Source organism: Episyrphus balteatus, chromosome 1, assembly GCF_945859705.1.
Source record: "Episyrphus balteatus chromosome 1, idEpiBalt1.1, whole genome shotgun sequence".
NCBI lineage: Eukaryota > Metazoa > Arthropoda > Insecta > Diptera > Syrphidae > Episyrphus > Episyrphus balteatus.
This window is the reverse complement of record NC_079134.1, coordinates 105,345,183-105,369,964: the sequence shown is the minus strand read 5'-3', so window position 1 is coordinate 105,369,964 and position 24,782 is coordinate 105,345,183. Positions and strand designations below refer to the sequence as shown.

The window sequence follows — 24,782 nt, the reverse complement described above, 5'->3', positions numbered from 1 at the left end:
TTACTGGACATGTCGCATGCGAAGGCGCTTCACATTGCATCAGCTCAAGTACTTCTTTTTTAATGATTTCCGTCGTACTGACTGCTGGCGATACTTGCTGTTTGTCCTTTTCTTTTTGTGCTTTTTTCTCGCGTCGCTTTAAAGCACATTGATTTTCCGGAACAACACATTCCGGCCGCATCCCTACAGCTAGGCATTTTTTCAGTCTACACTCTTGACACTTACGTCGCATATACATGTCCATTTCGCAGGCATGACCGAACTTACAACAATAAACGGCATTTTTGGTAACACTACGTCGAAAAAAACCTTTACATCCCTCGCAGGTAAGAGCGTTGTAATGATAGCCTGAAGCTCTATCGCCGCACACCAGACACAATTCTTCTTGCAGTCTTGGGGCGGGTCCTTTTTTACCTTTTTTTGCATCACAGCCGTCATTTGTAGAGTAGCCGTTAAGACTGCTTGATGGTGATAGATCTTCCCGACCTGCAAGCAAAAAAAAAAACAAGGGAGTGTATTTTCTTTTTTATTATCTTTAGTTATAAATAATACAAACATTTAAAAAAATAAAATAAAAAAAATAATTCATATTACTTATAAAAAAGTAGATAAAATGTTATGTCATAAGTAGGGTGACCATTCGTCCCGGTTTACCCGGGACTGTCCCGTAGTTTTATAGCACGTCACGTTTTTATTTAAGACACCCGGGAGGTATAAGTGTCCCGTATTTTGTAATTCGTCCCGTGATTGTCCCGTGTTTGCACATTCTCTGATTTTTTTACTCAAAATTTTAAAAACTTTGTACGACAAACAATAAAAACAGTGGTTGGAACTTAAAAGTTTTTCTAATTTTGCGGATAAAAGCACTAAGTCTAGTACGCTGCTGAACCAAATCAAAAATTTTTCTAAGTCTCCAAAGTCAAACAATTCATTTGGATCAAGAAAAATTACAGTTCAATGTGAGGACAAATGTTTAAAAACTCTCCAAATATTCTAGCACAGGTAAGAATTTCGTTGGTAAAGCCAAGTACGCTGCTGATGCGAAACAAAAAATTTTAAGTCTCCAAAGTCGATAGCGAAAATGCTAACGCAAGCAAAAATAAATAAATTAAAAGTTAAAAAACCGTCAACACTGCTCTTGGAGTTAAGAAAAATGCACAGGACAGTAAAAAGTAAGTGACAAATGAGTGAAAACTCTGGAATTTTTTGCTAGAGTTTCGTACTGAAAATTGAAAAGCAAATCGAAATTTTTCGTTCAAGATTTCGTTAACGAAATTTTCTATGGAAAATTTCGTTTCGCTTCAGCTGCGTACTAGGCTTAATGGTGCAACGACTTCGTTGTGCTGATTTTATATGAAAATTTTCGGATCGCCTCTAGGCTAGGCTTTAGTTAAATTTAAAAACTTTTAAGGACATGTTAAAAGTTTAATTAAAGATTATACAAATTCATTTTAAAATTTAATTTTATGTATATTTTTTTTGAAAATTAATATTTTCAAAATGATCCAACGAATTTTGTATCTGTCCCGTGATTCGCTTCTAGAAATATGGTCACCATAGTCATAAGAGACATTCCTTTAAACAATTTAAAAAAAAAAATGCTTGTAATCAAGTACTGCAATTGTGTCAGTATAAACAGAGAAATGAAAAAAAAAGGATACTCTGTCCAACAAAAATTGTCAGTACATGCTTTATTTCAAAGCTTTTTTCAAATCAGTGAGACCAAACGATTTCACAAAAGTACACACCTAAAAATATGCCCCTGAAATACATTAAAAAACACAGACAAGCCATGGCATTGTTGTTGTAATTTTTTTGCTACTACGTACTTCCCCCTATGAGGTGCGCTCTTTTTCTAACAGTAGCACTGTGTTACACTCAAAATATACAATTTTTTCAAAACAAAAAATTGGTTGAAATAAATTGATTTAAAAATTAAAATTAAATGTACAATTCTGCCCTTCGGACATGGTAAAATGTAAGTGGTATAACTGGAAGTGCTGCCGTTGTTTTTTAATATTTTTTTTTAATTTTAATTAATTTTTTAGAAAATTGCCCCTCCCGCCTAGAGGGGGGAGGGTGAGATAGACCCCCTCCCATAGTAAAAAATGAAGTTATCCTATTAACTACGAGCCGATATAACATTTTTGTTCGGTGTCTAAACGTTCGAATTTCTGTATCTGGGTTTAAATCGTAAATTTTTGTTTCTAAGCCAATTTTGAACTGATTTTCATAAAAATTACCTCGTTTGATTTGGAAATAAAAATTATTTTAGAATGCTGGTAGTAAATAACGTTTTAGCAGAAAAATACCAATATAAACAAGAAAAATTACTTTAAACCGGGCAAAATACTTAAAATTATTGAAAAAAAAACTTCCGAAACGAATTTTGTTCGAAGTCGTGCCGATAAATCGAAAAGCTAATGATGCCACTCGATTTCTCAGGTCCGAAATAGGCGGGAACAGTCAACAGCGCACATGTGAAAGATTTCGACTTGCACAGTGTAATAGTACACTGTGTGACAAAAATAAGGTTTTAAAATATACGCGGGCGGAGACCTATCATATCGTTAACTTTTGTTGTTGTTTGTACAAAATAGTTACAATATCTTACAGGTAAACAGTCAAATAGTTACGATTCGTAACTATTTCCAAATCACCTCCATGATGTGAGTTGAACCCTCATGAGATTATTGATGTGTCAAAGTGGATGTTTTGTATACAAAACATTTTTTTCTTTTGGAAATAAGCGGAAAAAAGGAAATTAAAAAGACAGTTTTGTAATTTTATGATGCGAGAGAATTTATTTTGAATAAAAAAAACATGATTTTTTGTTATGATAGCTGTGTTTTATTTTCCTCGTTATCCAGATCAGATCATTGTATTTATTTGCGAAAGAATAACATGTTGACGGGTCCTAACAAGAAATGTCAAGTGAGGGTTCGCCATTTCTTGTTATGATTCAATGTTAGACAATCGTGTCTTCGATTTTGTTTGAACACGGATGTCTAAAGGCCCCAACCCATAGAATCCGTTGCGTCCGTTCCGTCGAAGTTTTCAACTGACAGCTCGATAAAATACACACGTTCTTACGGGAAGCGACCCATAAGCGACGGATCGGACGGAGACGGACGGATTCGACGGAAGAAGTTGCCCAACTTTCTACTTTTTCATCCGTCGTATGCTTTGACATTGGTTGTCAACAATAGATCTGTTCAATTTTCTGTTTAAGAGTGCACACCGGGGAATTTCAGAACTAAGAACTGTGTTCTTTCCTTCTCCGATTTTATGAATTTTGAACTTAAATTGTATATTTGTGAAGAAAATGTAATAAAAGTTACATTTAATGATATATCTAATAAATTATATCAATTAAATACTCAAATTCTGTTGTAGAGTTCAATTTTACTATGCCAAAGTCATACCTACAACTCATAATTTGTTATAAAAAATTGTTTTTAACTGAAGAGCAAGTACCTAGAGGAAATCTAGTCGTGCATTTAATTTTATTAAAAAAAGAACAACAATAATAGTTGAAAATTTCTTGCATCAGAACTTCCATAGTGCACATTCAGCGATAAAATATCGAACACACCTTGGAATTTGAAGTTTTTTTTTTTTTTTTTTGACGGGAGGAAATCTTCAAAAGACACTTGGCAGTATTCGACACCAAGTAGTGTGGGACTCTTAACCACTAAAACCACCTCTTTATCAGGACCAATCTTGAGAGATCGACATCAGATTTTTCTTTCTTAACTTTGTAAAATCACTTTGGGGGAAGTTTAAACTTTTAATACTTTCCCATGCTTTTTTAGACCATAAGCTCATGAGGCTTGGTTCTTCTTAATCTCCGAACATGATTTCTTGTATTCAAGACGGACACCATTTCAGAATTGGTATGACTTTGCAGTCTCTGATTATGGGATACAGCGTATTTTTTAACAACTTCTGTAACCGTTTCTATTTGTAGGTCACGATGTAGATCGCTATTTCTTATGTACCAAGGTGCATTAACTATTCCACGAAGGACTTTGTTTTGGAATTTTTGGATGATTTCGGTATTTGTTTTCTTTGTACAGCCCCATAATTGGATACCATAGGTCCAAACAGGCTTTAGTACTTGATTATACAGCATTATTTTGTTTTGGGTTGATAAATCAGAGTTGTTACCAAGTAACCAGTACATTTTTCTATATTTCAAGTTTAGTTCTTCTCTTTTCTTTTTGATGTGCTCTTTCCACTTTAGCTTTGCATCCAAAGTCATTCCAAGGTATTTGGCCGTATTGGCGTAAGGTACAGCTTGATTATTAATGAATATTGGAATATTGTTTATCTTTTTATTTGTAAAGTTTATATGTGAAGATTTTGTTTCATTGAGTTTGATACGCCATTTTTCGGAATTTGAAGTGAGCTGTCAAAAAGCAATCCGTCGTACGCCGTATTCTATGGGTCACCCCTTTCTGTCCCAAACTTCATCTTCAACGGATGAATTGACGGAACGGACGCAACGGATTCTATGGGATGGGGCCTTAAAGGGCCCAACCCATAGAATCCGTCGCTTGCGTTACGTCGAAGTTTTCAACTGACAGCCCGATAAAATACACACGTTCTTATGAGAATCGGTCGGTTCTCACGAGAACGTGTATATTTTATAAAGCTGTCAGTTAAATCCGTCGACGTAACGGATGCGACGGATTGTATGGGTTGGTCCCTTAACAACGAATTTGACAGATGTGTTTTTTTTCATTTGGAAGTGTAGTTTTTTATTATTTTTTGTCCTCTCATGAGCAATGTTGTCTCCGTAGTAGCGGACGACAAAATATATTTGCTTGTTTTGCGTATTTTTGCATGTTTTATGTTGAATTTAATTAGATTTAATTCAATTTATTGTTAATTTATTCTATTGTTAATTTATTTAACAGGTATTATAATTGTTGTTTATTTTTAAGAAAAAAAAAAAAAAAAAAACAAACCAAGCCATTGGTACATGTATAAATTGAAACAATTTAACAAAAAGAAGTATTCATACAAAGTTGACGGCATATAAAATCAAGTTTGTCCGCAAAAAATCATACATCATCCTCTGTCAAACAGGACATATGAAATTAAATGTCCGAACATAATTTGCCCAGCCAAGAAAATGAAAATTGTTATCCCTTCAAGCAAGAAAACTGAGTTCAACAAAGAAACTCCGACCTCAGACCGCGAAAATCGGGCTTGCACTCACACACTTGCAACTTTTTGTGTATGAACACAAAGTCGAACGAGAATCGTGGTGAAAAATGAGAAAAGGAAAAGAAAGACAAGGCCAACAAGAGCCAAAGCGTCATTTTGTTATTTTTTGTTGAAGTGTTTGGTCGCGTCGTGTCTCGTGTCGTTGTTTGTATAATGTTAGTTTATTAATTATAAACAATTTTATTAAATTATAAACAATATTGTTATATAATGAAATGTGCTTCTACGCTCTCCCCAATGCACCCACCTAAAAATAGCTTTTTACCACACTTGGGGTTTGATCACAAATGCTCCAGTGTGGCCTTTTTAATAAAAATACGTTTTTGCTCCAACTTCATCTTCTGTGAAGATAAAGTTGGAGAGCAATGATCATTAACAGCATAGCAACCAAGTGACGCCTAAAGATTAGAGAGAAGCTTTCTCTACAGTTGTTTTACTGTCTTGTTGTTCACTTAACTTTGTATTTTTGTCACTCTAGCTTCATCTCGCTACTTGTCTACATCTCGTCTTAAATTTGTATTATTGTACTTATAACTATTGTTAAAACTTAAAACTATTGCAACTATTAAAACCTAAGAATAATTATGTTTAAACCTTAAGAATTACAATTAAATAAACTATTTAAACCCAAAAATATTGTGTTTGCATCTTAATCGTTACTGGCGCAGTCGAAAAAACTTGGTGCGTGGAGTTAAAACTTGAATTTGCTAGTTAAGATAATAATTTCTTAAAACTATAAATTAAAGAAACGTGGCCTGTGAAAATCATAAAAACCTGGCTTAAATAGTTAAAAAAAAAAGAGAACTTAAGCAAACAAAAAACTATTTTACGAAAAAGTCTAATGCTTGAAACCTTCTCAAAATTCATAATTCTGGAAATTGCACCAAACATTTGTGAAAATTCTTCTGAAAATTGAAAATACCTAGTTTATGAAACTCCACCAAAGCACCGTTATAAAAACGCTCCCACGCTTGCGAAAAAAAAAAAAATTTGATTAAGTGCACACAAAAAAAGAAACTGTACCTATTTGACTATACCTAGTAATCTATAAAAACCTTTGAAGGAAGCGAATATAAATCTGTGGTCCAACTAGTCAGCAGCAAATATTAGTTCCAGTATCCCGTGAGTATCAAACAATATATTCCTGAAAAAAAGTTGCCTATAATCATGGAGTTCGTTAATCCTGTGGATAGATTTAAGATTATATTAGACTTAATTACTAAGATTCCAGAGTTTGATGGTAACAGCAAATATCTATTAGATTTCCTGGACAGGGTAGATGCTATTTCTGTAACTATTGATTCCTTTGAAGAATCAGCTAAAGTCATTTTAATGGGTTACGTTAAGGACAAAATTGTAGGTAGGGCTAAGTCCGAAATTCAAAAACATGGTAGATTAAATACTTGGAGTGAAATGAAAAATGTTTTAAAAAATAATTTTGGGGAAAGATTATCTATTGATAAATTGATTGATAGTATTCGAACAGCACGAGTCCAGACAACAATTGAAGATTATTACAATAAAATAAATAATTTTCTTTGTCGTATTAACAACACTTATTTACTAGGTAATAACCAAGATGGAATAAATGAAATGATTGAGTCAAACAATAGGATTGCTTTTCAAGCCTTTAAAAATAATTTACCCGAACCTACTAAATCTATTATATTAAGTCGAAACCCGTCATCACTTACTGCAGCTTTTAAAATAATTGTTGAAATTAATCACCAAAGATATGGGCCAAACACTCGTTTTGCTCAAAGTGATTCATGCCAAAATTTAAATGATTCTTATTCTAGAAATACTACAAATCCTTTTAGGGGTCAAAATAGCAGTCAGCATAGTAATAACAATAACAATTTCAATACCAATTCTTTTACAAGAAACAACAATTTTTCCCGTGGGTATAACAGGCAACTTAACAGTTCAATAGTAGGTCAAAATCAAAACAATAACCACACTGGACGTCAAAATTATAATAGTAATTCCACGGGCCAGTCTCGTCAAAATTATTACAACAATTCTTATGTCCAACCTCAACAAAATAATTACAGTTCCAATAGTGGTCAATCTCGACAAAATTATAACAATAACATGGGTCAATCTCGTCGAACCTACAATAACTCAAGCGTTCAATCACGTCAAAACAACAACAATTCAAACAGTAGTCAAACACGAAATCCGACTAGGCAATCAAATAGCGAGCCTATGGATATTTCGTTGAATGAACAGAGACAAAGCCAATCTTCTGAAAATCAGCAAAATTTTCAAATGGATCAAAGAAACACCTACCCTATATAACTATCCAAACTCCCTTAAAGACTCTCAGATTTGTTATAGATTGTGGTGCAGAATATAGCATAGTAAATAAAAATGTATGCCATCCAAAATGGAAAATTACTTCAAAAAAACATACGCTTAAAGTTCTGGACCGCAATATAGAAGCAAATACTGAATACCGAATACCCATTTTTAAAGAATTCAACAAACCAGACTATTTTATTAATTTTATCGAATTCCAGTTTCATGAAAATTTCGACGGGCTGATAGGGAACAATATTCTTGTAGACCTCAATTCAGTGATAGATTTAAAAAACCGTTATCTGAAAACAGACACCGCGAGAATTCAAATATTTTTCAATCGAGAAGAAGAAATATATGCCTCACAATGTGTCGAAGACGATTCTTACAAAATTTTTTGTAATGAATTTTTTCAAAATGAAATTGAAGATAAAATTTTTGCAAAGCATCTTTGCCCCAAAGACACTTCCAAACTCAAATCACTTCTTCGAGGTTACAAATCAGTTTTTTATAAGGAAGGGGATGACTTGTCATTTACGAGTCAAATCCAACATCAAATTTTAACTAAAAACGAAATCCCAATTTATTCAAAAATGTATAGATACCCCGAAATACATACAGAAGAAGTTGATAGACAAATTGATGAAATGCTGCGACAGAACATAATTGCACCAAGCTACAGTCCGTACAATTCGCCACTCTGGGTTGTTCCAAAGAAAGACGATCCAAGTGGAAGAAAACAATGGCGAATTGTAATAGATTATAGGAAGCTTAATGAAGTTACTATCGATGATGGCTTTCCTATGAATGGCACTGATGAAATGTTTGATAAGCTAGGTAAATGCAATTATTTTTCAGTCATTGATTTAGTCAAGGGATTTCACCAAATAGAAGTTGACCCACGTGACCGAGCGAAAACGGCGTTTTCAACTAAAAAGGGTCATTATGAGTTTTTAAGGATGCCTTTTGGCCTGAAAAATGCGCCAAAAACTTTTCAAAGGCTAATGAATTACGTCCTTAGAGGCTTCATAAATGTCATTTGTGTTGTTTATTTGGACGACATCCTCATTTATTCGACAAGTTTTGAAGAACATCTTCAGTCACTTAAAAAAATTTTAGAAGTTCTAAAACAATCAAATCTTAAAATTCAATTAAACAAATGCCACTTTGCCGAATTATCAACACCATATTTGGGCCACATTATTGTGAGCAATGGTATTAAACCAGACCCAAATAAAGTCAAGGCAATTTTAGACATGCAAATACCAACCAATAAAAAAGGTATAAAACAATTTTTAGGGATAACTGGGTACTACCGGAAGTTCATAAAAGATTATGCCAAGGTAGCCCACCCTATGATAAAATGTCTCAAAAATAATCAAAAAATAAATTTATCTGACCCTCAGTATGTTAAGTCATTCAATAACTTAAAAACTTTACTCACATCTGAGCCTATTCTTCGAAGTCCCGATTTCCAAAAAGACTTTGTTCTGACCACCGACGCATCAAACTATGCCTTAGGAGCAGTGCTTAGCCAAGGTAATCATCCAATTTGCTATGCTTCTCGTACCCTAAATGAGCATGAATGTAATTATTCGACCATCGAAAAAGAATTGCTTGCCATTGTGTGGTCGGTAAAGTACTTTCGAACGTACTTATACGGGAGAAGATTTACGGTCAGAACAGACCACAAGCCCCTCGTTTGGTTAAGTGGGATAAAAGAACCTAACATGAAGCTTCAGCGCTGGAAGGTCATGTTAAATGAATATGACCCAAAAATCGAGTACCTTAAAGGGAAAGAAAATTGCGTAGCGTCGATATATTGAACAAATTCAAGATTCTTATTCGAAAATCAACAGAGAAGTTGATTCAAGAAATAATTTTGATAATAGGATTGGTTTTGCTAAAGATTCTTCAGAATCTAACAAAGAAGTTAATTCTGCTGTAATTTTTAACAATGAAGTGAACATTGGTAACGAAAATACCACAATCACAAGTCCCATTGCGTCAAATGATAACAATGAAGTTATCTCTACGGATGCAACCATCCATAGCGCAATGGAAGATGAATCTCTTCACATATTCATAACCGAAAAGCCAATTAATTTGTTCAAAAATCAGGTGTACTTGTCGTATGGCACAAAAGAAAAAAACACATTAAAAATAATTCACAAAAAGATACAAAACTACATTCAGGTCGAAAAGGGTAAATCCATTCTTTTGAATATCATGAAAAGATTTTTATTAAACAAAGGTTTAATTTGCATTTATTGCAACGACTTGCCATTATTCCTTGAGTTTCAGACTTTATTTGTTAAATATTTCGCTTTAAATGCAAACTTAAAAGTATTACGATCAACAGTGCGACTTCAAGACATAAGTGATAAAAATGAACTCCTTACTATTATCAAAAAAGAGCATTTAAGTAAGAACCATAGGGGAATTAATGAAATATTTTCAGAGCTAAAGAAAAAATATTATTTTCCAAAAATGCAAACAGAGATACAAAAATTTATTAACAATTGTGATATCTGCAATATAGCCAAACACGATCGCCAACCACTGCAGATACCAATGCAAGTAACCGAAACACCTAAATGCTTTAATGATATTATTCATGTCGATATCTGGTTTCCAGAACGAGGTAAAATGTTCCTTACAACCATCGACAAATTTTCAAAGTATGCAACAGTTCATCCCTTAGAAGATCGTAACTGGATTGCAATTTTAAATGCAATAAAACAACGCATTCAGTTCTAGGAAAACCAAATAAAATTATATCTGATAATGAAACTTGCATCCTGCATTCTGCGGTCGAGCTGTTTTTAAAAGAAAAAGACATTAGTTTTCACAAAACGACAGCATCTTTAAAAACTGGCAATGCCGACATCGAGAGATTACACGGAACTTTAAACGAACATCTACGAATTTTAAATGTTTCCAAGGATAACTCGGAATTGAATGACAAAATCTTCAACATTATTACTATCTATAATGACACAATTCATGCCACGACAAAACAAAGACCCATTGATTTTCTTTGTAATAATTTTTCTAGAGAAGATATTGAAAATTATTCCAAATCTTTAAAAAACCAAAAAGAAAAAGCAATAGAAAATAAAAATAAAAAAACTTACAGTAGGAACTTTGACCAATGCCCAGATGTGGTTCAGAATAGAACCGTAGTCAAGAGTAGACCAAAATATAGAAAACTGAATAAATTTACAGCCGCCGGCAATTATGTAATCGACAAATCCACAAAACGAAACACAAGATACTATAAAAAACAATTAAAAAGAAGGTATAAGTACCAAAACACTTGAATTTTATAAATTTTCAATGCACAGTTAGATTTCAATTTAAGATTCAATTAACATACATCCATACATTTACAGATTCTTGAAATTTAATCCGCTTTAATTCCATTTTTGTGACCGACTTTTCACTTTTTACACAAATATTATAATCACTTGTTTTCTTGTTTAATAAAGTATTGATTCTTTAATTTTTGTTTGGGTTTTGTTGTGCGAAAAAAAAAGAAAAACATAATTATTTATTGCTCCCAAAAAACTTCGAAACTCACTTTAAAATTGAAACGGTAAATTTATAAAATCAAAAGGGAGACCGAAACATTTCCTTCCTTTTCATCTGTCATTTCAATGAAAACGACCTACCTCAATCGGAAAAATGAATTCGTTCAGCCTATATGTTGCTAATCGGTTTAAAAATGAATGCGTTCCATTTCTTTTGGAAGGAAGATAAAACGATCTAGTAACCGATAGATGTCGTTGTTCTTTCAGAGGAAATAAAATAAGCGTTTAGATTAGTAACTCGTTGAAATAGATCAATTATTTTCGTTTGGGAATTAGTTTTGAGTTTAATTTTAACAACATTTACGTTACTAAATCGGTAAAGATACTCTTCTCTGTCCAGGGAATTTGTTGGAAATCAAATGCTGAGGAAAATATATGTTTATTAAGTATCTTATGATTGATTTTGAAAAAAAAAAAACGAGATATAAGACTAATAAATTTGAAATACCTTGTTTTGAGTAAAAATACAGTTAGATAATGTAGCGATGGATCAAAATGTATGTAAAATCAAAAATTATGTAAAAAAAAAAAAAAAAAAAAAAAATTAAAAAAAATTATATTATCATAAATATTTAAAAAAAAAAACTGTTATACTGCCATATAAAAGAAACGAGTGACTTAAAAATGGATTATATTTGTAAATTTTTTTTTGAAAGAATGCTGGAAAATATGTTTTTTTGTAATTAAAAATGTGAAAAAAGGTAACGAGTATCGTTGAAACAACGAATTTTTGAGAAAAAAAATATTAAACAAAACTGTTATACTGTCAAATAAATTAACTTAATAAGGAAAATATTGGAATAAATTTGTAAAAGCACAAGTAATAGTTAATTTGAGGTTGTTTAGCTGTTATATTTCAAGGTTTAAGCGAGTAATTATAAGAAAAACATTTTTTTTTTTTTTTTTTTTCGAACATGTAGATAACAATTTTTTGGGGACCAAAAAAAATGTTGGTGGGGAGGTGTTATATAATGAAATGTGCTTCTACGCTCTCCCCAATGCACCCACCTAAAAATAGCTTTTTACCACACTTGTGGTTTGATCACAAATGCTCCAGTGTGGCCTTTTTAATAAAAATACGTTTTTGCTCCAACTTCATCTTCTGTGAAGATAAAGTTGGAGAGCAATGATCATTAACAGCATAGCAACCAAGTGACGCCTAAAGATTAGAGAGAAGCTTTCTCTACAGTTGTTTTACTGTCTTGTTGTTCACTTAACTTTGTATTTTTGTCACTCTAGCTTCATCTCGCTACTTGTCTACATCTCGTCTTAAATTTGTATTATTGTACTTATAACTATTGTTAAAACTTAAAACTATTGCAACTATTAAAACCTAAGAATAATTATGTTTAAACCTTAAGAATTACAATTAAATAAACTATTTAAACCCAAAAATATTGTGTTTGCATCTTAATCGTTACTATATGAAAAAAAAAGGTATGTTTTATATATCGCTCAAAGTGTTTGGGTTAAAATGTTGTTTCTTCTTGTGTTGTAGATGTAATCTCTAATGATGAAGAAAAATCTAGAAGGTGAAACATGCGATTGGGTATCTAAAAAAACACCAACAAAAGCCGCATCAAATGAAATAAAATGAAAAAAAATGTATTGTATTTTATATTGTATTTATTGTGAAAATTTCGTTTGCCAAAATAAAATAAAAAATAAAACAGTTTCAGTGAAAAAAAAAAATAAATCTTGTTCTTTTTTTGGTCGCAAATGCGAAATGTCATCCCTTTCTTATTCCTCTTTCTGGTAGGTTTTCGCTGCTCCGGCTCAGGTCCGCCTTCGGCTCCGTTTTCTCGGAATGGAGATTTTCACCACACCATCAATACATATGCAATCGACTTCGCGGTGATTATAATTTCCATACTAATTTGAGCCGCCTTCGGACCAGTTTCTGATCCGAAGTCGGACTCAGCCTCTGGCGGAGCGGATTCGGACCGAGGTCGGACCTGTTTGCTTGAAGGGATGTTAAAGATATTAGACATTGAGTTAGAGAAAAATATCTCCAGTGGAGGCGACCTGTAACAAAACAAAATCCTTCTTTTGTTGTAAAGCTAATAAAAACAATGATCTGGATCACGAGAAAAACAAAACACAGCTAATAATGCAAATGAAAGTATTCTCAAATTTTTTTGTGGTTTGACAGTTTGACAATAGCCGTTTTTTATTATCACTTGATCCATATAGATCATTACTTAAAATGTATTACAACAACTACATGAGATCTTGCTTTTCATCAGGATCACGAATCGTGATCTTGCTTTTCATCAGGATCACGAATCGAAATCTTGCAAGATCTCATGTAGTTGTTGTAATACATTTTAAGTAATGATCTATATGGATCAAGTGATAATAAAAAACGGCTAATAGGTGTGTTTTTATTACCACCGGTCTTAACTGGACAAAAAAAAAACCACAGACAGGGCTAAGCAATTTACTTGTTAAATACAACAACACTTTAGCCCCTTGGGCTTAGTTGTTTAGCCCAGAGAATTCTCTGGGCTTAACTTTTTCAACAGATTTAAATCTGCTACCAAATCAACTTGTTCTTAAATTGTTTAGAACTTGTTTAAAAATACCAAAACTAATGTTTGGAATGACAATTATTGTTTTAAATATTTATTTAATAGTTAGCTAAACTTTTTTCTCAAAAACACGCAAGAAAACCTAAAAGCGAAAAATATAACAACTTTATATTTTTTTTTGTGTCAGCTGATTTCGGAACATTTAATATGCAGAGCTGCCAATTTTTCTCGCTAAGCCCCGAGGCGTTTTTTTTGTCCAGTTAAGACCGGTGGTAATAAAAAACACACCTAATATCTAACAATAAATCGTTCCTTAATGATTTATAATGTCGTTTTCAATTGGTAATTCGGAAGAGCTCTCCGATCCCGAATGCCAAAAAAAACCCAAACACAGTTCTTTTCAGTTAAGTTTCATGTCTATTATCCCGTTTGTATGGCGATTTGAATCCGAATTGAATCAGGATTAAGCTCTATATATTCCTGGATCGAATTGAATCCGGATTTTTCGATCCGACTCGGGGAGCTGAATCGAATCGAAAATATGCATATATACCTAACGAATTGAATACTCGAGATATAATTTATGGTGAAAATTGTGTGCGATTGTCTTCTTATTTGCAAATTCACTGTATGTATGTGTTATGATATCTAGTTTTACTTGCACTTTGTTTTTGGTTAGATTTTTCTATTTTACTGCAAATATATTTAAAAGAAAAATTGTGTTTTCGATTCTATTTCAATTCGATTCCTCGATCTGGTATAGTCATATAACTGGATCGAAATTTCAATTCAGATTCAATTCGATCTTTAAATCGGTCATGCAAACGGGGTATATGTCTGTTTTTTTCACAATCTCCCTTTATAAAAAATTAACTGCTACATCACTTGATTATGAAGATGATAAAGAAAATAATATCAGACCGCTTATGATATTAGGTATATTCATAATCATATTTATATTTATTTTGTGGAACTTTTCAAATTTCATGTTTGGCAAAACAATCGCATCAAAGCAAACAAAAAATGGAGCTTGTCAAATTTGACGTTTAAAAAGTATGAATGTGTTGAGTGCTTCTGATTCTGGATTCTGATTTCAAAATCAGAAGAGAATTTCTCTTCCTTTCAGAAGAAGAACTATCATCCGACGCCAATAAAGCACTTTCAGAAGAAGCATTCCGGACGACCAATCGAAAACAACAATATTTTTTGACATAAGAACCATAGTTGACCATAAAAATCTAATAAAAGAGTTTTCCTATTTTTTAATTTTCTCAAAAACCAGAAGGCACAGAAACATAATGGTGTTCAGTTTTATTTGAAAATTTTGTAATAAAATCCACATTCCTTACCAAAGTCGTATTCAATTTTTGAAAAAGGTATCATTCATAACTGTAGCTGTTGTCGTCGTAATGCAGTGCATGCATATAAAACAATTTTTTTTTTACAAGATCAAGGCGCACAAGAAACAAAAAATAACAATGTTTATTTTGCATTTTTTTTCAGTTCATACAAAAAAAAAAACACACGACATGACAGAAACAAAAAAAAAAAAAAAACATCAACGCATCTTCTTTTTCTTAATGAGAGACAGAGTCAGTATGACATTTTAAACCAGTTTGAGAATTTCTGAAACCTCTCAAACTGCATGAAGGAATAAACGTAGACGAAACGATAAACGAATTTCGCTGAGTTACGTGAAGCAAATTGTGGACGATCACGTTTTCGATTAACGTTTTGAAAATTACTAATATAATTTTAATATAAGTCAAAAATAAAATTTTGAAAAAAAAATGTTTGCATTTTTTAAAAAATTTTGAAAATTTTTTTTGAAATTGATTGCCGATTTGACTCCCATCGGCAACGCACTTGTGAAAGTCTCATCCCGTCGGAAAAGATTGTTCTCGTTGTGTTTTTAATTATTTTTTACATAGTTCCTGTCATTAGTGTTTTTATTTTTGCTTACAACAAATAATTATTACAAAAAAAAGAAACAATAGCCCATTTAAATCAAAAACATAAAATATATGTATAAAACCCACAAATTAAACCAAAAAAATAACCTCGCGGCGTGCATATAAAATAAGTTCATAAAAAGTGCAATAACAAACAATAACAACACCTCAGTACCTTTCCCGCTATAAGAAAAAAAATATATATATATATATTGATGACATTTTTCTTAATAAAATTGTATGCATCTATCTTACAAAAATTAATTAAAATAAAAAAAAGTTTGTAATTATTGAAAAACATAACTGTGTAACACGCACTTAATCCTCAAAGCTTTTTAGGAGTAAGTACGTATGACCCTGTTATGTTTTTCAACAATTACTAAAATCACCTTTTTTTATTTTAATTAATTTTTTTAAGATAAATATCAAACTGATGAAGAAGAGCTCTTGTTTGAAACTGAGAAAAAGAAAAATAAGCGTATCACAAAGAAACGTAATAAACCAAACGGGAGTCCTGAGATTTGTTCAAGAAATCAGAAAAACGAAAATAATAAAGAATTGTTTACAGAAACTAAAGAACCGAATAATGTGGTAGCTGTTGTTAAATCAAATTCTCACGCTAGATGCAGCAAAAAAATTACACCACCACTCTCTCTCTGGAAGAAGTGGAAGATCTTGTACAAAAAGGCTACCAAGCCCTTGATGCAGTCAATCTATTTAAGAATGAGACAATTAAAAACTCCTCTGGAGAATCGACGACAAGTAAGAGGTTACTACCTTTATTCATGCTAACTTTTGACAGTAAACAAAGTGTCGAGGAGATTTATAAAGTAAGATCAATCTTGGGCATAGCTGTTAAAATTGAACCACTCCGAAAATCTAAAGTTGTTCCGCAGTGCAAACGTTGCCAAGCTTTTGGTCATACCCAAAAATACTGCAACCGCGAGTTTGCTTGTGTAAAGTGCGAAGGAAAACATGCAACTAAAAACTGTCCGATGAGCAAAGATCAGAAAGCAAAATGTGTGAACTGCCAGGGTAATCACCCGGCAAGCTATAGAGGCTGCCCAGTTGCCAAAAAATTCCAAGAGTTCAGAAGCAAAAATACATCTGCTAGAGACAAACCCAGAAACACAGTAAATACCGATTTAACTGCTGAAAACAATACTAAGAATGAACCGCCTAAAAAAGCTGTTCAAAGTAAAAGCGATGAAAATAAAGCCTATTCTCAGATTCTAAAAAATGTGCGGAAGAATGAAGAGACTTCCATAAAAGAAATGGTATGAAAAAGAAAGAGTTTAAGATAGCAGCTATATACTGCCCACCAAGGCGCTCCCCGACAGAAGATGACTATACAGATCTATTAAATCTTTTTGGGTATAACTTTCTTGTTGGTGGAGACTTCAATGCGAAACACACCCATTGGGGTTCAAGACTTATATCAACTAAAGGCAAAAGACTTTTCCAAGCAGGCCGTAAATACAATTGCGAATTCTATTTCTCCAGGTCGCCTACTTACTGGCCTTCCGATACTAACAAAATACGAGACCTTATTGACTTTTTCGTAGCTAAAGGAATCAAACGAAATCACATTAGTGTCGAAGGTAATTATGACTTGTCATCAGATCATACTCCAGTGATTCTGTCACTAAGTGAATCGGAAGTAATAGAAAAAAGTAATCCAAAGCTTATAAATAAGAAAACAAACTGGAGTGATTTTAGAGAAAGGCTTTTAAGTTTTATAAATTTAAGATCTCCCATGGATACAATCGAGCAAATTGACCATGAAGTGGAACAATTTATTGCTGATGTGCAACAGGCCGCTGAAGAAAGTACTCCAACATATTCTAATAGAAGACAAAATGAAATAAAATATCCTTTAGAGATAAGAGAGTTGATAATAGAGAAAAGAAGAGCTCGAAGAAAATGACAAAATACTAGATTTCCAGACGATAAAACAAGGTTTAACCGTATAAGCAAACAATCTTAAAAAACAAATTTATAAATTCAAAAATGATTCACTCAGTACATTCCTAAAGAATTTAACGACTGATGCTTCAACCGATTTTTCACTATGGAAAGCAGCCAAGCGCCTGAAAAGACCGCAGTTACTAAACTCTCAATTGAAATCTCAAGATGGGAAATGGATCGGTAACCCAAAAGAAAAAGCTAACCTTTTCGCGGAGCATCTTGCGAATGTTTTTAAGCCATACCCAACAAACGCGGCTGAAAATAGCTTACAGTCTGTTGATAAGATAGATGAAAGTGAAATACCAATTGTAAGATTAAAAGAAATAAAAAGTATGTGTTTACATCAACTATCAAATAAAAAATCACCAGGTTACGATCTTATTGCTGCTCAGGTTATGAAAGAAATGCCTTTGAAAGCCTTCATAAAACTCCAATATATAATAAATGCATGCCTTAAGCAACGGTATGTCCCACACCATTGGAAAATTGCTGAAGTTATTGTCATACCCAAGCAAGGTAAGCCACCTACAGAAGTGACGTCTTACAGACCAATATCGCTTATACCAATTATGGCAAAAGTTTTTGAAAAACTGCTTCTGAAGAGACTTAGCAAAATTATAGAAGAAAGAAGGTTAATCCCAAATCATCAGTTTGGCTTTAGAAATAAACATTCCACGATAGACCAAGTTCATAGAATAACGGATGTAATAGAAAAAGCATTAGAAGAAAAACAAGTATGTTCAGCTATTTTCTTAGATGTTGCTCAAGCCTTTGACAAGGTTTGGCATGAGGAACTTGAGTACAAACTGCAAAGGGATCTTCCCAGACAGTACTATGAAATATTAAAATCGTACATCTCAGACCGATTGTTTAGAGTAAGGTACGATCAAGAATATTCGGAATTGAAGAAAATAGAAGCCGGTGTACCACAAGGAAGTGTCCTAGGTCCTACCCTGTATTTACTATACACAAGGGATATCCCAGTTGGGAATCACACCATAATGGCTACTTTTGCAGATGTAACCGCAATTATTTTGGTACCCGACAAATGTGTCTCTAGGGGAGCAGTAAAGCTGCAATATGCCGTCGACACAGTCAGAGATTGGACCGAAAAATGGCGTATCAAACTCAATGAAACAAAATCCTCACATATAAACTTTACAAATAAAAAGATAAACAATATTCCAATATTCATTAATAATCAAGCTGTACCTTACGCCAATACGGCCAAATACCTTGGAATGACTTTGGATGCAAAGCTAAAGTGGAAAGAGCACATCAAAAAGAAAAGAGAAGAACTAAACTTGAAATATAGAAAAATGTACTGGTTACTTGGTAACAACTCTGATTTATCAACCCAAAACAAAATAATGCTTTATAATCAAGTACTAAAGCCTGTTTGGACCTGTGGTATCCAATTATGGGGCTGTACAAAGAAAACAAATACCGAAATCATCCAAAAATTCCAAAACAAAGTCCTTCGTGGAATAGTTAATGCACCTTGGTACATAAGAAATAGCGATCTACATCGTGACTTACAAATATAAACGGTTACAGAAGTTGTTAAAAAATACGCTGTATCCCATAATCAGAGACTGCAATGTCATACCAATTCTGAAATGGTGTCCGTCTTGAATACCAGAAACCATGTTCGGAGATTAAGAAGAACCAAGCCTCATGAGCTTATGGTCTAAAAAAACATGGTAAAGTATTAAAAGTTTAAACTTCCCCCAAAGTGATTTTACAAAGTTAAGAAAGAAAAATCTGATGTCGATCTCTCAAGATTGGTCCTGATAAAGAGGTGGTTTTAGTGGTTAAGAGTCCCACACTACTTGGTGTCGAATACTGCCAAGTGTCTTTTGAAGATTTCCTCCCGTCAAAAAAAAAAAAAAAAAAAGATAAATGCATACAATTTTATTTAGGCAAATCGTCGCCCTAGTATTGGAGTGCCGTATACGCCAAATTGCATTTTTTGAACTAGGTATGCAGTCGTACGTTTTCGAAGTTGCTCTTTTCAAATCTGCTATCCGTTTTTTTTCTATCTTTTTTCGTTGCCGAGATATTCACTATTGTTTTGACAAAAACAAGAAATTTTGGCATTTACGTCAAATTTTTCATGCAATGCAAGAAAATTTTGAGAATTGTTTAGACGTACGTTATGTTTTTTTTTTACGTACGTGTATATGAATAAAAGAAACTTCTGATTTTCATGGCGTATACGGCAAACTCATTTTGGACAAAAATTTAAATATTTTGAAAACCAAACGAATTGCAGATGTCCAATAACATGTATATAAAAGACACATTTTAATTATATATCATACTAAAAAATCAAAAAATACTAGCGGTTAGTTCTTTCGCAATTATCTTCCGAACATTTAAATGCGATTTCCCAAAAATGTAAAAATGGCGTATACGGCACTTCAATACTAGGGCGACGAAATATCATCAATAAAAATGAAATTGACATTATTTGATCCAATTGTTTGCGAATTCTTTATGAATTAATGTAATTATTCCGCACTCGCCACCTAAAAGCTTTGACAAAAAAAAAAAAAAAAAAAAACATCCAACACAAATGGAGAATAAATGGCGCACTTTTCAATGACAGCTTTAAGAGTTTTTCTATGTATCGAGGGCACTGATCTCTATTGGGGAAAATTCCTAGAATTCAGTATTATTATTACCTTAGTGTAAGGTAAAACTTATTCATAGAATAGTTAAATTTGTAAAATATGTTTTACTAGAATCTTAAAGTGATAAAATTCATACACTTTTTTGGTTGAAGGTATATTTGACTCTACGTAAAGAAAATATTGCTACACGTAAGGTATATACTACTTTAATTTGTTCACCATAATTTTCTTGTAAAAATTACTTTACGGATCCAAGAAATGTTCAATACGTAAGGTAAATTTTACTTAAAATCTAGGGCTTTTTACTTTATTTACCTTACTAGTCATATGGAGTATAAAATACTAGATTCATTTTTCTCCGTGTACCTTTCAAACCGTTCAATTCAAGCCGTTTAGGATGGATTCAAGTCTGAAACCCATAATATAAACGCTGGTGTGCCCCAGGGCTCCGTTTATCTCCGACTCTCTTTCTCATTTTCATTAATGATTTGCTCTCTGAAACTTCTAATCCATTAAATTGTTTCGCAGATGATATTACCCTCAGCTTTTCATATTCGTTTGAAGATTCACACCCATGTCCTTTGGATGTGGAACTCCAACGGCAAAATATGATAAGCTCATTAAAATCTGATCTCGAATGCATTGTCCAATGGGGAATAAAAAACCGCGTAGAATTTAGTGCTTCTAAAACACAATGCTGGTTACTATCATTAAAACGAAACCTTCCCCTTTTGCCACTATCCATGAGTGGTACTTGCATCGAGGAAACTGATCAGCTTTCGATTCTAGGTATGTCCATTACAAACCACCTTTTGTGGAATGAGCACATATTCGATGTAGCCAAAAACTCTGCGAAATGCTTAGGTTTCGAAGATGTAAGAAATATTTCACCCCTTCTGATCTGGCTATAATCTATAAAGCATATATTCGTCCAAAGCTCGAGTATAATTCCCATATCTGGGCAGGTGCTCCCAAGACCCACTTGAGATATTTGGATAGAATTCAAAATAGAGCTTTTAAAATGATAGGTGATAGGTCCATTATTGATACAATCCCACCTCTTGAGCACCGCCGGAATGTATCATGCCTGTCCTTATTTTATAGGTACTTTTAAAAAAAAATGTTTTAATGAAATAGCTAGCTGCATTCCTCCCCTTAAACAATTCAACCGTAATACTCGTACTTCAAGGAATGCCCATTAGTTTACACTTGAGCCCAATTTCGGACGTACCGCCAAATACAGAGATTCTTTCTTTAGTCGCACTACTAGAATGTGGAATGCATTACCCGCCTCAGTTTTTCCCTCCCATTTTAATGTTCAGAACTTTAAAACCAATGTGCATCGGTATCTCCTTTTACATCCCTTCCTCTTTTCCTAAAGCTCGTACTGTGTACACATACATATTAAGGGTACCCAAGACCCCTTTAGTGCGCGCTCATTATAAAAAAAAAAAAATCAAATTTTCGAAAACGGGACATTGGATTTTTTTTTGAAATTTTGTTTTAAGATGTTGATCAGTGATTTCTACAAAATGGCATATCAATTTATAAAAAAATAACCTATTTTTTTTAAAAAACGGCTGTAACGATTTTGAATTTTTTTTTTTTTCTAAAAATGCACCTTAAGATATCAAATAAAAACGCATGCTTGTTTTGGACGGCAATTTGATTTCAGATTTTGTTTTATTCTTTTAAAAAACGTATTTTACGTATTGGCTGAAAAGTTTAAATACGCTTAATGATTTAAAGGTAAGTGAGTACATTCATCTAGTACATCTATATTTCTCAAAGAATTTAATAATAATAATTTCTATGAACAAATAAGTGGTTTAGCAATGAATAACCCTTTTGCCGCTTTTGCTGGTAATTGTTTCATGGCTTATTTTGAAACAAATGAAAAAAGAATTTTTCAGACTTTCCAATATTATGGATAAGATATGTAGATGACACTTAAATAATAATTCATAAAGACAAACTACACATACCTACTTCTAAATTTCTTAAATAACGTATAAAATTTACATTTGAAAAAGAAATTACTGACCATTTTTAGATATTATGGTAAAAAGAAATGAAAATCATGTTTTTTTTTTTTATTACACTATCAGTTTATAGCCGAAGAGCGCTTATAGCAAGCACCGTCTTGCGACCATTTGCCAACACAAAAGTGTGTTATCCGGCTCATCACTTAGTGCAGTGTTACTAGTTATTAAGCAAATAATAACTACAAAAAACGTACACTAAGAAAAAAACATTGAATTCAACATTAGATAAAACAATATTAGAAATACAAACAAAATAATTACAAAAAAGACATAAAAATAAACACAAACATTTATGAGCGTAGTACACTGGTTTTTAAGACAGTTTTTAATTTTTTTTTATTAAAGTTTAAATCAAAAAGGTTTGAATTTAAATTTATAAGTTTACACATGCGTGTTAAAGGTTCGTGCAAGCCATAATTTGTTCGGTGTGGTGGAATATTCATTAAATCCAAGCATCGGAGGCTATAAGCACCCCCTCGAAAGTTAAAACCAACAGAATTAAGTAAATTTGGTGCATCAATTACGCCTGTGATTAACTGGTGAATGAAGATTATGTCATTGTTAACCCTTCTTTGAGCCAAAGTTTGAATCTGAAGGAGATTAATCCGATGTTCATAAGGAGGAAGATTATAAGGATCAGACCATGGCAGTCCTTTTAAGGCGAAACGAATGAAATTACGTTGTACTGATTCCAGTCTTACATTATGGGTCTCGTAAAAAGGAGTCCAGACTTGCGATGCGTACTCAAGGTGGGGGCGTACTAAACAATTGTAGAGGGAAAGAGTCACATAAGGATCTTGAAATTCTTTTGACCAACGCTTCACAAAACCTAGCATAGAGAAGGCCTTATTTACGATGACGTTGATATGGTCGGAAAAATCAAGGTTATGTTGAATTCGATTTTATCGAAAATCTCAAGTACTGATAGATGCATTACATCAAATTCTTATCATCCTAAGCAAACTAAATTTGCAGCTTTAAATTCGTTTTGCTATCGTGCTATTCAAATTCGCCTAAGTGAACAAAATTATAATAAAGAAGTTAAAAACATTTATCGAATAGCTGAAGTTAATGCCTACAATATTCTTTATTAAATTTATTTATTTATTAAAAAAAACATAAAATTAAAAAAGATTTAAAAAAAGTAACATCATTAACTCCATGGATAACCCTCATTCATTGAGGGATTAACTTATTCTTTGGGAAAAATATTCAAAAAGTATTTTATTAAATTGGCTCCAAAAACATCAAGGATTAAAGTAAAAAATCTTATTGGAAGAGTTAAAGACAAAACAGAAACTATTGAAAAATCAGGAATATGGTTTGGTTATTTGTTTAAATTGTGATGAAGTGTACATTGGTCAAACAAGAAGAACTGTAAGGACCAGATGGTCAGAGCACTACAAGTCAATTTACTATAAAACACTAAACGATTCAACTCCTGTTGGCCATATGATAAATAATAACAATGTTATAGCTGGGTTTCGTTTGTTAAAACAAATTAATAAACCTAAATTATTAGATGCATATTAGGAAATTTACATTAATAGAACAAAAAATATGAACAAAAATAAAACATTCGACCGATCTTTATTACACAAATTTTTAGAACCACTTTCGATCAAAGAAACATTTGAGAAAAAATGCTAGCTGCATTTATTCACTTTTACTTTATCACATTTTTAGTTTATTTCTTTTTAAATTATTTTAGGAAAAATTAAATAATTTTAGATTTTGATAATAATCTGAAGATGGGAATTGTTATTCCCGAAAACTTTCATTATTAATAAATAATAATTTTGTATGAGTAGGTATAAGAAGTTTACCTTTTAATTAATTTTATTAAGAATCGTATAGTTCCAGCGTTTAGTTTTTACGTACATATAATTAATTTTTAATAAGGGTATTCACGTAACGAGATAATTTTCTACTTTGCAGAAATATAGAAAATTCCGCAAAAGGTTTAAATGAACGCCCCAGCAGAAAATAATTGCGTAAACAAGGGAAACAAACAGCTGTTTGTTAAACGTGAAATTGAACTTGTTTAATTAAAAAAAAATATGTCAAGCTAATTTTGCAAATACTATGCAACAATAAAAAAAAATTAATTTGCTCAAATAAAATGGTATTCTCTTTGCAAGATAGATAGATGATTTTTATTAAAAAATTAACAAACATGTATAACAATTATTTAAACAAAAATCTTATTAGCATGGCTTGAGCCGTCTGCCAGAATGACAACAAAAAAATTATATACATTATAAATAACATTTTTAACATAGTTCATCATAAGCTTTCTTGATATATCATATTGTATTTTTTTTATTTTTTTAAAGTATTTTGTATACAAAAAGAGAAGAAATAAAAAGAAAAAAAAAAAGATTCACAGATCTTCGTTGACTATTCTTTGTCTATATATTAAGGCAATTTTGCAGTACTCGTTTGTTGACATCCGTCTCATTTAATTCCCTCAAAACTGCCTCGTCTGATAGGAAATTACTTCCAAACACAGATCTTCTGG

At 32.4% G+C, this 24,782-nt stretch overlaps 1 protein-coding gene and 1 long non-coding RNA gene across 7 annotated transcripts in view; one reads left to right on the top strand and one right to left on the bottom strand.

Annotated features, from left to right (window-relative positions):
• The window catches only part of LOC129907124 (ecdysone receptor), a 493,732-nt gene that overhangs the window by 10,279 nt on the left and 458,671 nt on the right, over positions 1-24,782 (bottom strand). For all 6 annotated transcript variants that reach the window (XM_055983195.1, XM_055983197.1, XM_055983198.1 and 3 more), the window contains one exon: positions 5-486. In XM_055983195.1, coding sequence (XP_055839170.1) covers positions 5-486 — 482 coding nt within the window. The remainder of the gene's footprint in view (positions 1-4; positions 487-24,782) is intronic.
• LOC129907129 (uncharacterized) overlaps positions 1-24,782 on the top strand; it is a 118,897-nt gene that overhangs the window by 20,125 nt on the left and 73,990 nt on the right. The window lies entirely within an intron of this gene.